General features: G+C 36.1%; 1 protein-coding gene across 3 annotated transcripts in view; it reads left to right on the top strand.

Annotated features, from left to right (window-relative positions):
• Positions 1-15,874, top strand: part of LOC145668977 (calcitonin gene-related peptide type 1 receptor-like) — a 789,948-nt gene that overhangs the window by 765,028 nt on the left and 9,046 nt on the right. For all 3 annotated transcript variants that reach the window (XM_081737282.1, XM_081737283.1, XM_081737284.1), the window contains one exon: positions 10,331-10,420. In XM_081737282.1, the coding sequence (XP_081593408.1) occupies positions 10,331-10,420 (90 nt within the window). The remainder of the gene's footprint in view (positions 1-10,330; positions 10,421-15,874) is intronic.

Genomic DNA, 15,874 nt, shown 5'->3' with positions numbered 1-15,874 from the left:
TCTCTCATGCGTATGTTTCATGACCAAATGATAATGAAAAACGAAGGATAACACTTTCTCCAGGCTAAGATGAATCTTTAGGCCTATTGTTTGGAGTGTTTTACCCAATGAACACCATATATCACTGACATTATAATTGTGTGTATAATATATTTGCTTATTACATACTGCATGCAAGAAGAAAAGAAAACACTGATCATACATGAATTAAAAACTCCAACCAGAAGTAGGCTCAAATCTTGCAAACGTTGCGAAATATTGAAAAAATAATCGGAAAAATCTCTCCTTTCTGGTACCCCTTGCCGATTTTTATCAAGACGTCTTTTACTTGTGTTTATAAAGGGACATGTACAGATATTGTGAGAAATGACAAGGAGATTCATGCTCATATGTGAATGATGCGCTGTGTAGAGACCGCAGGTTCATCTAGTGTATGTATTAAAATGCTAGCTTTATATGTTTGTAGTCAAGAAAAGTATATATGTTTGTCTTTAATCCTTTCGACAATGAGATCTCCAAAACCACAAGTGCTAGTGATGAGCGCAAGAGTCTTGGTTTTGCAGTTTCTGCAAGAGTCTTGCATTTCCTCATCACTAACAAGTACTAGAAACGTCTCGTTTTCGCTGGTCGATTCCAACTTTTGTATAAATTTGCCAGTTCTCATTCATTAAAAAAAAAAAAAAAGTCTTTATTTTCTATACCATATTTTAGGCATTATTTTTCTATTCCACATGTTAGGCGTCTTTTTGACCCTATTAGCTTAATACTGCCACTAGGACGTTAAGGTTGATACCCTTGTGAAAGGCAACCAGTAGAGGAGCTACGTATAGCGGGTTGATGGAAATTTCAGGCGCTTTGCTTTAATCCAGGGATGCAAATAAGCAAGAAAATTTTACTAGCCCAAGAAAAAGCTACTAGCCCACATCTCACAATAGAAATCATTTACTTACTTTCGGTATGATATTAAATACTCGCCCGCACCGATAAATCACTCGCCCCGGCCGACTGGGCGAGTGGTTATTTGCATCCCTGCTTTAATCTGAATGACAAAACCTATTGCAAGCTGGTAACCTCGAAGGCTTGTGAACCCACAATGAAGCGTACTCGGATATGGAATTAAAAGAAAAAATATTTGCATTTGGTATCATCTATCACTTATCCAAGTTTGCCACAAACTCACTCCAACATTCTATATATTAAAATATTATATTTATATGTCTATCTATAGCAATTCACTCCCTTTGAGAGTCTTCCTGTCCTTTACTTATGTTCGTAAAAGAACTTGCACAGATATAGTGAGAAGTGGGAACGAGCTTATATTAGAACTGTGCGCTGTGTAAATAGCACAGGTTCAGCTAATAGAAGTAGTATTTAGAATAAAATATGATTATATCAAAGCAATTATACGTATATTTTTAGAAAAGACGAGAATATACAGAAACATCCTATCTCAAATTCAAAATTAGTACTGTTGGGACATTCGCGTACAAAGTTAATTTTTCTGCGCTTGCGGGAGCCTCTAGTACTCAAACAAAGATATATTACATCTAAGTTTATTAAGACTGTTTCTTTTGATGAGAGCTATAATACGCCTTTAGTTTATTATCACGATCACAAAAACACTGAAAATATATATAATTGAACTTGTTTCATTTTAAACCTTTCGTCCACTTTAATAGAAGCCAAAACTCATACAAACGAATCGTGTAATTCTGCTGCCATTCAAACACACTGCTGATTACATGTATAGAAACCAACTCTACTAAATATTTTATGTATTACTGAGCCGTTACAATTTGGTGTGTTGTATGCGATGTCCCTTTACCTACACAGACCTCCAAATAGAATGACTCTCTAGGGTAAAATAGGCGCAGCAAAAGCCCTTGGCCAGACTGCGAAATCCATTCATGTTTTGGTAATGGTTCTATAAAGTGATCAAACATTATTGTTAAGCAGCGACAAAAGACATAACTCGAGCTTTCTCCCAGTTTCGAATATTGAACAGTTTTCTCTGCTGTTGTGTGTTATGTTTTGTAATAAAAGCCAATCTAATGCATTGCGACACAATAGGTAGTTAACCGTTGGGAGATGATTTTCTGAAATCAACAGGTAAAACACTGAAACTCATTGTTGACTCCCGCACAGAATGGATTAAACTCTCTAATTAGATTCCTCAGTTGACGCTGTTACCAGCGGAGTTAAACTTGTTATCACAATTACACGGGAAACCCCTGCCTAACCACTTCCATCTAGATTTTTCCGGTTTTGACGACAGATGGCATGTTGGACTATTGTTTGCCAGCTGGGAATAGTGTGTCAAAGATTAAAGTGAATAGATTCTGCCTCGTATTTGGGTTTTATTTCCGTTAGACTTCCAAACTGTGCTATGCGTAAGTATGGAAAGTCTTATACAGGGTGTTAATGAACTATACTGACAAACTGTAAAGGGTGGTCCCTCACATCAAAATAGAAAAAAAAATCTTATGGACCTATGGGGAAAAGTACATAGTTTTATGTTATATTTTACTTTTTTTTTATTAGCTTGAAGCAATACATGGCAGCACTCGTTATTCCGAACACGAGGGACCGTGGCAGAGATGGCACGGGTCAACGAAAACTTGACCCACAAGCCACTGACCCATCACTTACCGTGACCCATTCACGCATTACCCACCGTGACCCACTCGTGAGACACTTAATTTTTCGCAAAAATTCAGACCTCCATTCAGGCTCGTATCCACGGGGGGCCTAGGGGACTTCCCCCTAAATTTTTACTGCCCCCGTAAAATGTTCATGGTAGACTTACAAATGAACTATTATATGGTGATGAACTATATATAATATGATTGGATCGCTTCCCCCCCCCTACATTTTTGGGCTGGCTACGGGTTTGCCCCCATTTCCCCCTAAGGATAATATGTATTAAATGGAAGCGATATGATAACGTCCCAGTTGGGATTGGGGCCTTGATGATCACACATATATACTTACATTAACCCTTTTTATATAATAATTCGTAAATTAGAGGTGATTCAAAAATATTATTTTTCCAATAGTCAACTTCTCAAAAAAAAAAAAAAAAAAAAAAAACGCTCAGGCTGTCTCGAAAACCAAGAAGTAAGTCCTATTGCTATTATTACAATTACAAACATCAATATCCAAAAGTGCCTGAAGTTCTTTTTCTCACTTTAGATATACTCATTTCAACTAAGTAAACAGAAACAAATGAAAAAGAAAGAAAAATGGAGGCCTTAAAAGTAAAACGTGTGCAAATTCGCCAGTGTTCAGAAGATGCTGTCTACAATGCGCTGCGCAAAGTGGGTCGCAGTGGGTCACGTTCTGTTGACCTACGACCCACTGACACACTCACAAATTTTGACCCACGATCCACTGACCCATTCCATCTCTGGATTGTGGTGCTGGCGGTCCCTAACACTTGAGACTTCACGCCGAAGGATTAGAAGTTCACTGCTGTAAAGGCTTATCTGTTGTCTACTTTGGCCCCGCTTTTAAGTCAGAGTACATCTAAGAATCCTTTTGGGAGCATTTCTGGGAATTACAACCTGTAAATAATTCCTTGTCCGCATATTACACATTGATGAAATATGCATTTTTGGATTACGTATATTTAACTTCCTTTACGCTGATATGGCAGTGCCATGTTGTGTGTGTGGGGTGTACGAGCGGTGTACGTCCCAGGCGCCGAAGTAAGGGGGCACAAAAATCGTGAGGAGAAAAGAAAAGAAAAGAAGGAAAGAAAAACGAGCGAGGAAAAATTACTTGGAAAAACTAAAACGCATGTGCACGTATCTAAAATGGAAGAAAAAAGTAATAAAAAGCGCTCAAAATCAAGGAAAAGCAGGGTTTAGTTTTGAAAATTTTCTTACGCTTTGTGCCAACCATGGTGGCGCTTCGCGGCTGGTCTGTCAACCTCACTCATATGTACGGGGACGCCGCCGTATACTCTCGCTCCGGGTGCTGATTCTCCACGACACGGCACTGCTGATATGAACTGGCATTCTAAGATTTGTATGTCCGAAATAACGCGGGATGCAATTTGGAATGTAGTAGTTTTTCTAAGCTTTTAGGCAATCCTAGCTTTGAAGTGATTTATGTTTCCGCACAAGTCCATATGAACATTTTTTTATTATTATTTTGATTAGAGAAATCGCTTCTTACCGTTTGTCGATATAGTTCATTAACATGCTGTAGAACAGCTATGTCCGTCTGTCCCTTGACAAGTATCAGAGCAAACCTGATAAGAGATATCAAGAAATTGTATTCGGAATCGATTCATGGCCCAGATCCCATCTTCTTCATTAACTTTCTATTCAAATCGAAAGTGGTAGAAATAAACGTTTTACGGCTTTCATGTTGATCACCGTAAAGCAATGCCTATATTAAATAGCGAGAAGCTCTTTAAGGAAATTGTATAAAGGCCTCAAAATTAGATACCATCACCACCTGTAACTCTATGCTAAAACCGGAAGTGGTAAAAATCTGGTATAACTTCCGGCTTTCCATAGAACTTTGTTATGATTCCAATGAAAGAATAGATCCCTCTATTCAAACCGGAAGTGGTTGAAGCCTCCGATTTCCAGTTTCAATACTGATCGTCATAGTGAAACACAGTAACAGCGAGAAACATTTTTAAAAAATGGATTCAGTATTCCATGGAGGCTACTTCCCTATGGATACTGGATTCAGTTCTATCTCCAGCTTTATTGCAAACCGGAAGTGATATAAACTTACCAATACAGCGAATATGGTAATAGGTAACTAGTGTTATTTCGAGGATCCTGTTTTAGTTTTTGCGAGTAGGTCATAGTTACTGCTGCTCTACATATAAATTTTAAGGCGGTTCATTAGTAGAAACAATCAAACCGTGTTAGCTATCTACATAAATCCTAATTTAATATGATGCTCCACAGTAAAACCTGAATCATATTCCAGGTAGAACTGAAGGTACTCAGCGTAATTCTCAATGTGATATAACCAGGAACAAGTCCTTGGTGCGCTACGACACCAACCTGGAAATTTCACTTCCTTCTGTGGTTCGCATTAGTATAGTTGTCCTGCTATACATGGTCCCTCTTATCTCTATCTGTACAATTACATGGCATTAACTACCCTCTTAACTTATATTCTGTAGCATCCTTCCAGACCTGGCACTTTTTGGTATACTCTTGCCCCAGATGCTGATTTTCCATGGCACGGCACTACGGTCAGATGGTAGAACTGAAGTTAGAAATACTTTAGTCAGTATTCAAATATTTCCTCTTAAGTGAATGAATATAGACTAATTATTTTCAGAATTACGTCAATGATGCATAATGAATCTACTTAGGGAGTACCACTTTCAGATTTCCTCATTCCTGGGCAAATTCAAAGACAGCTTCCTCATATCTGAGCAGACAACCTGGGCAAAACAAACAAGTTTCAAAGTGTATTGAATCAAGATAGATATTCAAACTGCTAAGTTAGTTTGATTTTCTTTTCGACATGGTCTCAAATTAAATTTTCTTTTGACTAGTATCAGGCCCGTAGCCAGCCCAAAAATTTTAGGGGGGCCCGGTAGAAGTTAGGGGGGCCCGACCCAATCATATTATGCTTCATCACCATATTATAGTTCATTTGCAAGCCTACCGTGAAACTTTTAAGGGGCCAGCCAAAGTTTAGGGGGATCCGGCCCCCCGTGGATACGGGCCGGACTAGTAGGGGGCTATTAGTATGATGATCCTCTTTTCCCTGTTGGAGCTTCCAATCAAGTTCAAGCTCAATGTCTCTAAAGGTATTGTGTAAAATCGCACGTATAAATCCATGTCGACTGCCAAGCCTATCATTATATTAAATTATATTGTATCGACTTTTATATAGCTGTAGATATGATTCTTGCTGATTAGCGGATCATTAATTAACTAAATGTCTCATAGGAATTATAATATATGTCCAATTATTATTTGCTCCATCCTTTATTTGTAAACTAGGTTCATTTCACATTTTGCAATTATGATAATAATTACATTATTAATACGTGGTTGATTTATTTGATTTTAATCCTTTTAATCTAGTGACGACGCTAGAGGGGAGGGGGGCAAGAGTAAGGTAATGTAATGTAGGTCAAATGATATGAAACTACATACGAAAAAATAGTTACCCCCATTTGTGCTCCCCCCTCTTCTGAGAAATTAAAGCTGGCGTGGTCACTGTTTCAATCGTAAGCCCAAGCAGGACACGTGATAATTTTTTTAATGCAACCGGACCAAGCTTGGTAATATTATAGCAATTCCATCCAACCATACCAATAAATGTTGTGTTTATCTTAAAATAGAAAATTTAAAGATTCTTTCGCCATGTATAGGGTAGAGACCTGCACGGGCCGAATATTTCGGCCCGAGCCCAATCCAGCCCGAACGTACCTAGGCCCGGCCCAGCCCGGGCCCGAAATGTTTTGAAAATTTTCGGGGCCCGATAAGTTTTCTAAAATTCTTGGCCCAAGCCCGGCCCGGGCCCGATAAATTTTAAAAGTTTTTGGCCCGACCCCGGCCCGATAATTTTTTTAAAAAAATTAGCTCTAGCCCCAATCTTTCTCAAAATTTAATACTAAATTTGACCTAACCCTCAGAAACATTTTCTAAACTCTGGTTCACAACCTGACGCTTGCCTCCCGAATGGTACCATTGCCTCCTAGAACTTGGCCTGTCATCGAGAGAACAAAAACTCCATTCCCTGTAACAAATATCTAATTTAATTGATTTTTAACATAAAGTGAAGATGGCAATATTGTTTAGCGACAAGCAAAATATTCCCACCCCTTCTTGTTATATTTTGAGTTCAGTGAAGGTCAAGGTCAGAGCTCAATTTACCGCATAATGCCTGCAATCCTCTATGGTGAAGAGGAGCCGCTAAGCAACAAACTGTAAATAGTTATTGCATTCTTTGTAACATTTCACACACACACTTCTTCAACGTTTGGCTTTATTCAAATTATCGTTTAACGAAAGTCAATAATTATTAAAGAACTCCAATTGATTGGTCCCAGCCCGGCTCGACCTGAAGAGAAATCAGTGTCTGCCAGCCCAAGCCCGGCCCGGCCCAAAGAAATAACAGTGTCGGCCCGCCCAAGCCCGGCCCGGCCCAAAGAAATAACAGAGTCGGCCCGCGGGCCGGGCCGGGCTTCGGGCCTCGGGATGGGCCCGGCTCGTGCAGGTCTCTAGTATAGGGTGATCCGAAACACACATTACTTCATAAATGTGTTTTGAATATGGATGTTGATGGATCCGAAGTATAATAACAATGATAAATGATAGTTGATTTATCTGAATTTGACATAGTCCTCATGAATTACGGGAAATATTGTCTTCCGTCATACTCAGTGGCGGATTAAGGTTTTTGGGGCCCTGGAGCCGACTATTTCAAGAGGCCCCTATGTTACGAATAATTCCAGCATATACATTTTCTTTGTTGGCTTCCACAGCTTCATAGGCTTATCGAAACACCGAGAACTATGCTGTAATATTTTAGTGTGCTCCAAGTGAACAATAATTAGTTTAATTACATTCATTATTAACAGTTAAACGCTCTTATACTGCAGTGTAACACACACTTGCCAAATACCAGTTAAATGGTCAACTTTCCCTGTAAAATCACTAGTAGAATAAGGGAAATTGGAAAATCTCCTAGATTTCCTCTAAGTAATGACAGAGATATTTCAAAGAAATTGTCACCACAAGCTACATAACTTGGTTTGTAATAGCTGTAGACCCAATATAGCTCATTCCGTCACAAAATAAGTATCGTGAAGATCCTGGTGAAAGAAGACTTAACTCTAGCTACATGGCGAGCGTAGCGAGCGGGAAAAAAATTAACGTATGTCTGAAGCCTATAATATAATAAGTTGATTGCTATATTTTAGTATTAAAGAGAGGGATTTTGGGGGCCACCTGAGCCTGGGCTCCATTGGCTCCGACTTTAATCCGCTCCTGGTCATACTCATAAGAGATTGCGAGTTTAAATACGAGTTTTTATAGTATGTATTAAAAAAGTATGCTGCCCTGGATTTTATAAAATATTTCAATAACTAACAAATTTTATGAGCTATGGAACCCATAGGTTCACTGCCGCGTTCACAAAAGCTTTCCATTGACTTCTGTGTTTAGCCAAGTAGATCCAGTTTCTAATTTGTATTACTATTTCTACAAGACCCATCTTAATATTGTCTTCCCATGTATGCCTGTGTCATTCTAACTGCCGTTTTCCGATTGGATTTTCAGTTAAAACTTTGAAAGCATTTCTTCCATTTTGGCTACATGACCTTTCCATCTAAGCATCCTGGACTTGATGACCCTAACAATGTTTGGTGAAAGGTATAAATTATGTAGTTCCTCGTTATGAAGTTTCCACCATTCCCCATTAACGTTCCTTTTAGGTCTGAATATTTGTCTTAGACTGTTGTTTTCAAATACTTTCAGTTTACGTTGTTCCCTCAGAGTAAGCGACCACGTTTCGCAACCATACAGCACAACAGGGATGATTATCGTTTTGTAATATAACATGTTAATGAAGAACTTAATCATCTAAAACACTAACTCTGTAGAGTGTTCAAAATGTCGTATATTCTTGTTTTAATTACCACTTGTCAATGACCTGGGTCGGAAAATTTAAAATTCTTAGTGTTTAGTCCAATCTTATAACTGTACCAGTACATAAGAAGGATGATAAAAATTAGGTTAAAAACTATCGTCCAATCTCTTTAGTACCGATAGTTTCGAAAGTTTTTGAACAATGCATCAAAGTTGAACTATCAACCTTCTTTGAAGAGAATGAGCTTTTTCATTCCTCGCAATTTGAATTTAGAGAAGGTCGTTCCACAGTTAAAGCTGTTGAAAATATAGTATCACAAGTATTAGACTGTTTTGAAAATAATATGAATGTTTGTGCAACACTATTAGATTTAACTAAAGCTTTCGATACAGTGTCACATGATATACTCCTTTCAAAATTGCATTATTATGGGGTTAGAGAAAAAGAACTGTCTCTGATTAAATCTTATCTTAGTAACAGAAAACAGGCTGTTCGCGTTGGTAATTCAACTTCAGAATTTTTGAACGTAAGAACTGGTGTACCACAGGAAAGTGTCCTGCGGCCATTTCTTTTTCTAGTTTACGTTAATGATCTTCCAAGTTTTCCTCCTTTTAACAGTGTCTTGTATGCTGATGATTCAACTGTCTTAACCATGGATAAAAATTTTAAAAAATGTTCAAACTAAAAACACCCAAATGTTAGAAAACGTGTTCAGTATGGCTAAATTGTAACAGGCTGCTATTAAATGAATCAAAGACGGATGTTTTGTATTTTCATCTTAATAACAACATAAATGATTTGAATGAGTGTCATTCTGTCAAATTGTTAGGAATCCACTTGGATCCAAAGTTAAACTGGAACATACATACTGAAAATCTATGTAGAAGACTATCTAGAGTTATATATTCATTACGTAAACTAAAAACTATTGTTAGTGAAAAAATACTTCTGTCAGCTTATTATGCTTTCTTTCATTCTCTATTGCTCTACGGTATATTATTATGGGGTAATTCAACTGGTGCTCAAACTGTCTTTAAATGACAAAAAAAGGCAATAAGAGTGTTAAAGGGATTACGTGATAATGACTCTTGCAGACCTTTCTTTAAAGAAGTGCAAATCATGACAGTGCCCTCAATGTATATCTCTAGCTGTCTCATGTATATTAAAGAAAACTTGGAAAATATCAGTACTCGAAATAAAATTCATTACTATAACACAAGATACGGAGACGACCATATTTCAGGTTAAGTAAAACACAAAAGAGTTATAAATACACTGCGATGAAGATGTATAATCTTCTACCTACAGAAATTCGTGGTATGTGTAATAGAAACTTTGAGAAACACTGTAAATCTTGGCTCATTGAAACAGATGTGTATAGCGTTTTAGAATTTGAGAAAGAATTAAAAACTAAAAAGTGACTAGTTATGTAGCTATATATTCAATGTATATATTTTGTATACTCTCTTGACGTTGTCTATTGCAACAAATGTTGTTTAACGACAATAAAAATATTCTATTCTTCTATTCTATTCTATTATACTCAATCCACCCACGAAGTAATAGTTTCCAAGATGGTAATCTGACAAACGTACAATCTTGTTTTATATGTGAACAACAGAAATAATAAATCAAAAAATTAGTTGTTGAACATTTATGTTAATAGCCTAGTATGCACATTTTTACATATCGATCCACTTTGCCTAATTGTTGAAACATGAATGAATATACATTTTCTGTTTTGTAGGTGCTGTCGTGTTTAAAGAAAAAGTGGCAACAATATCGGATATCCAGGAAGCGTCCATGGCAGTCATGTTCAGCTGTGACTACCGTATCAGTGAGTATTAAACCCAAGGAAAATAATCATCCAAATAAAATAGCAGCATTTGACTTGGTCTGGTAGCGTTTAGAATTTAGTGACCAATCACGAAAAGTCGTTACAGGCCTAAGTATTTGGCATTTTTTGCGCTTGAAGGAATCTGCTATTAGTCTTTTACTTTATGGGGCATATGTCAAAGAATTTAGAATGGTGTACAATGGACCGTACGAGAGGGATTAGTCATATTTGTTTCTGCTCATGTTCTTAAGTTCCAAACCTGACAAACTAAATATAAAGATATTTTAATGTCGCTCTTGTTTATAATTTTAACAGATACTCAATAAACTTTTGTGGGGCAGTATAATTGTCCTAATCTAAATAAATTTATTGTGTAAAATGTAGCTTTGGTCATCAATATTGACCAAAATCTTGTAGTACCAACATTCAGTACACTTCCAGTACCTGCACTGATTTGAAATTTCTGGTGAGAAATGCATACGTACCTTTAGTAAAATTTTGGTGAAAAATTTACTTAATATTGGATATCTTATGTATATACTATACTGGGAGGTTTGGAAAAGCTAAAGTTACATCGAGGTGCGTAAACTTCCTGTAGTTTCTTCCTTTATTCGTAATGAAAAAAAAATCTTTGGTAAACTGCACGGCTATGTGTATAGCGCTGTTAGATATTCCGAAGAAGTAGCTAATTGCATGAAATTTTCTGTTAAGTTTATATAAGTCAAACATACATATATGCATATAAGGCTGTATATCAGAGATAGAGCGTTCACCTTTGGTGCATGGAGTCCTTGGTTCGATTCCAGCTCGCCCCAAGTGAGCTATGTGTTGGACAAACACCATATGCATGGGGTTTTCTCGGAGTTCTCCCGTTTCCTTCCTTTTTCATTCATTTTTCATCACCACTGGCTCCTTTAGCCTAGTCCGCATACCGTGGGCTGTAAAACGGGAGGAAACAGATTTCATTTTATTATTATTTTTTCGAAAGGCTGTATCCGTTTCGGTTTCGCTTCGCTTCACTTTCTTCAATGAAAGTAGTAGTTTATTGGTTATTATTCCTCTGTAATTTAGCCTACTGAGGATTTTTTTTCTAAATCTGACCTCCAATGGTTCTGATATTCATACAAAATTTGATTAAGATCAATCGAATTGTTTAGAAAAAGACAAAAATCAAAATGCATTTTCCAAGAACTCCGTCCACTAGCACTTTCTTCACTCCAACCATTTTTACTCGAGAATTAGTATTTGCTTCTTTCATGTTAAGTTTGCATTCAGAGCCCTACTTTAAGGTCCAATTTATGCCAATCAATAAAATTTCGTTAGAAAAGGACTGTTTTGCAGAGTATTTCAAAGAATAAACTAAATTTGTTTTGATGGTTGTTCAAAATATTTTTTTTAAATAAAATCAGTTTATTTAAAGTACAGGGTGGACATAAAGTATCTCCCTTATAACGAACATTAATAACAAGAAAAAAGAATGATAAAGACATGCGGTCTAAAGCAGCTTCTATGATACTTGAAGATTTTGCCATAGCCTGTACTATAGCTGACCGCAGCGCGACAGTCATTCGTTTATAAATGACATCAGGATAGCAGAAAGGGAAACGTGTGTTGTGGTATCATGAAATAAAATCTCCCCAATTAGAGGAACACAAACCAAATGTAATCCTTCAATTGTACGGAGCTCCTACACACTGGAGTACTGATATTCGTTCATTTCTCAATGAAACTTTTCCTGAGCGATGGATAGGGAGAGATGGCCCAATACCATGGCCCCCACGATGCCCAGACATAACCACCCTTGACTTCTTCCTGTGTGGGCTATCTTAAAGACAGGGTTTACGCAACATTTGTCCATGATATTGCAACACTGAAAAACAGGATAAGGGGCGCAATAAACACAATGACTCCTAAAATGTTGAGTAATATATGGATGGAAATTGAATATCGCTTGGATGTTTTGAAGGCAACTAATGGAGCACATGTGGAAATTCTCGAAATCAGGTTTAAAAAAAAAAAAACCTTTTGAGTTTTTCTATTGTTCGCCGCAAAACCGCATACTTCTATTATTCTTCGTTTTCTTGTTATTAATGTTTGTTATCAGGGAGAGACTTTATGTCCACCCTGTAGATCAAAATATCTAAAATAAATAAAATTAAGATAACGCAAGATGAAATATATTATTATTACAGCAAAATATTTATATAAACACTTGATTTTTCACGTAGTTTATAACTTGTAATTATTATGCGATTTCGAAATCCAATCAGGATTGAAAAAAAAAAAAAAGTCAGAATCTTCATATAAGAAATTTAAACTTTATGACTCCTCAATTTGAGTAACTTTATGACTTTTTATATAATTAAGTTATTATAAACCGTAGTTATTGTATATTTAATATTTAGTACGTGTGAAACATGGTCGACTCAAAAAGTAGATTCCATCCAACAAGAAAAGAACGGAAATAGAAATCACTGTTGGCAATTTACCGTCTAAGAAGTAAAAATGTCATCTGAAAGTCTTAAAATTATAAAGACATGGCTATATTTAAGAATTTTATATCATATTTTATTCCCTGATAAGAAATAGATTATCTTAAATTAATCTTAAATCAATGGCGGATCCAGAAGGTAAAAACTCGGGGAGGGAGCAGCCACAACACAGATATGATAGAAATATCAGGAGTTTACTATAAACTTTCAAAAATAAATAAATAATAGCTTAAATTATTATTGTCAGTCAAAAAACTGGGGAGGGGCCCTAGGCTCTCGGCCCCAGAATAGACCCGCCACTGTCTTAAATGTTCTAGAAAAAACAAACTAACTTTTTGAGCTGACTGTGTAAACGTGAGGTTAAGTGTATAGTCTTGCTCAAAATGGGTGGATATTCATTTAAACTGGGTGATTAGAGTTTTGGTTGTATTTATATAATATTCCTAAGATCATTAGCAAGATTTAGGTATGATAGTCTCAAAATTAGTAAAAAACGATATTTAGAAAGACGCAAAATTTTCTTAACTCGTATTATTTGAAATAGCTCAATTTTTAAACAGGTAACGAAAATCAAACCTAATTAGTTGGAAATCATACTCAACTTTAATCTTGATTTTATGATACGAGCTGTTTTATTTCCTATTTTTCCTCGCAATTTAATTTAAAATCAGTTCGTGATTCAGAAAAAATAAAATAAAATAAAATCTACGAAAATCGATTGTCCCGAAGACGAAAGAAATAGACTTTATAATAAAGGAATAACAAAATGACCCATGCTTCGGACATATAAGAAATAAAGTTTGATTTCGGCCTAACATTTTCTTCAGTTTGATATTTTAATCAAACTAAAAATCTGAAATAAGCTCGTCTCAAAAGTGAATTTGTACAACTCTACCAAAAGGTACAGCATGTATAGTTTATTGATTTATCGAAAGAATTGACACATCTCGCTAAATAATTAGCCAAAATTTACCGTTGAATGCGCATGTTAAAATTGGTTCCATATGCGTTTCCACAATGACGCCCGCCTTCCTCAGTAGGTCAGAGTTAGTTACTGATACAAGAATTTCGAGTATTTCCTACCTACTAAAGAAGACAGAAGTCACTGTCAAAACTGTGTAGGACAATTTGGCACGACGCATTCAATGGTAAGTTTTGACTAATTATCTATCGGTATGTAGGTTTAGAATCTGTATAACATTGAGAGAAGTCGCATCAGTAAAACTTTATATTTTATCGTTACAAGCTAAGGGAAGAAAGCTTAATACAGCATTTTATCGTTACAAGCTAAGGAAAGAAAGCTTAATACAACATGTTATCATTACAAGCTAAGGAAAGAAAGCTTAATACAGCATTTCATCCTTACAAGCTAAGGAAAGAAAGCTTAATACAGCATTTTATCGTTACAAGCTAAGGAAAGAAAGCTTAATACAACATTTTATCATTACAAGCTAAGGAAAGAAAGCTTAATACAGCATTTCATCCTTACAAGCTAAGGAAAGAAAGCTTAATACAGCATTTTATCGTTACAAGCTAAGGAAAGAAAGCTTAATACAGCATTTTATCGTTACAAGCTAAGGAAAGAAAGCTTAATACAGCATTTCATCGTTACAAGCTAAGGAAAGAAAGCTTAATACAACATTTTATCATTACAAGCTAAGGAAAGAAAGCTTAATACAGCATTTCATCCTTACAAGCTAAGGACAGCATTTTATTGTTACAAGCTAAGGAAAGAAAGCTTAATACAGCATTTTATCGTTACAAGCTAAGGAAAGAAAGCTTAATACAGCATTTTATCGTTACAAGCTAAGGAAAGAAAGCTTAATACAGCATTTTATCGTTACAAGTTAAGGAAAGAAAGCTTAATACAGCATTTCATCGTTACAAGTGTTGCATCACCGTACATAGAGTCGGCATTGCACTGAAGGAGCCTAATATAGTAAGAAAATCGTTGCCCAACAGATTGGGGATGTTGTCTCCACCAGCAGCTTTTATGAAAAGCTTGGAAACATGAATAATTAAATTGTATATTTTTTTCATGTAATGCAAAAGATACTAAATTCGGGATGTAGCTTTAACAGGGTTAATATTGTAATAATAAATGAAATACACAAAATACATATTTCAAAAGATGCAGCAGAATTTGGGTAGATAAACTAGAATGTTAGGTCTGAAAAATTGTAATGGTTTGTAATGTAAAGTTCCTTCAATATGTCAGCTGATTACAATACCTTCAAGTATCGAAGTAGCTCCATGACCTGTCGTTTAACGATGTTTTCTCCGTCAAAATCTTATTCACACTTCCTCGACAAACTCGGTGTTCGTGGTTTTATTCAAAGGCTGGTTTTAGAAAACCCAACCCTTTTTCTTCTTCTGTCCATAAAGGGTAACAAAACTTCAGATGTTCGGGAACACCCACAATCACGTTGTCTTGACGTAAAATCGAAAGTTCTAGAAGGTTTAGGACAAAAACCTCCAAAGTTCAGTACCACAAGCATTACCCTCAATCAACCTCACAGGAGATGATATCGTTCAACGTGAACTCACCAATATAGCTGATAACGTAGAAAATAAGTATTTCCACAATAAAATAATGTTTATGTTTGCGGATATAAATCACTTCACTCAGTAGAAAGAGCATTATCTGGCATGTTAGTCAATATCAGAATATTGACTCAACAAAGTGACAAAACAAAATATAGTTGACATATGACACGATGTGAAATGTGAAAAAGTAGCAAGTAAGGGGGGAAAAAGCAGGGCAAGGAATAAGATGTAGACATGTGCAGGGTAAAGGACTTCTGCCATTGCATCTAGTTTAATGAACAAAAAAAAAGTATTACAGATTGCTTCAAAGAAGCTTGAGGCTACATGAGTTTAAATCTTCTTGGGAAAAAAATAAAGGTAAGTGACATCCATAAGAATCGAACAACGGACTTCCGGGACCATATCTCTCATCATG

Source organism: Thermobia domestica, chromosome 13 (assembly GCF_964235325.1).
Source record: "Thermobia domestica chromosome 13, izTheDome1.hap1.1, whole genome shotgun sequence".
Taxonomy (NCBI): Eukaryota; Metazoa; Arthropoda; class Insecta; order Zygentoma; family Lepismatidae; genus Thermobia; species Thermobia domestica.
The sequence above is the reverse complement of the archived record's forward strand: the minus strand, read 5'-3'. Positions and strand labels throughout refer to the sequence as shown.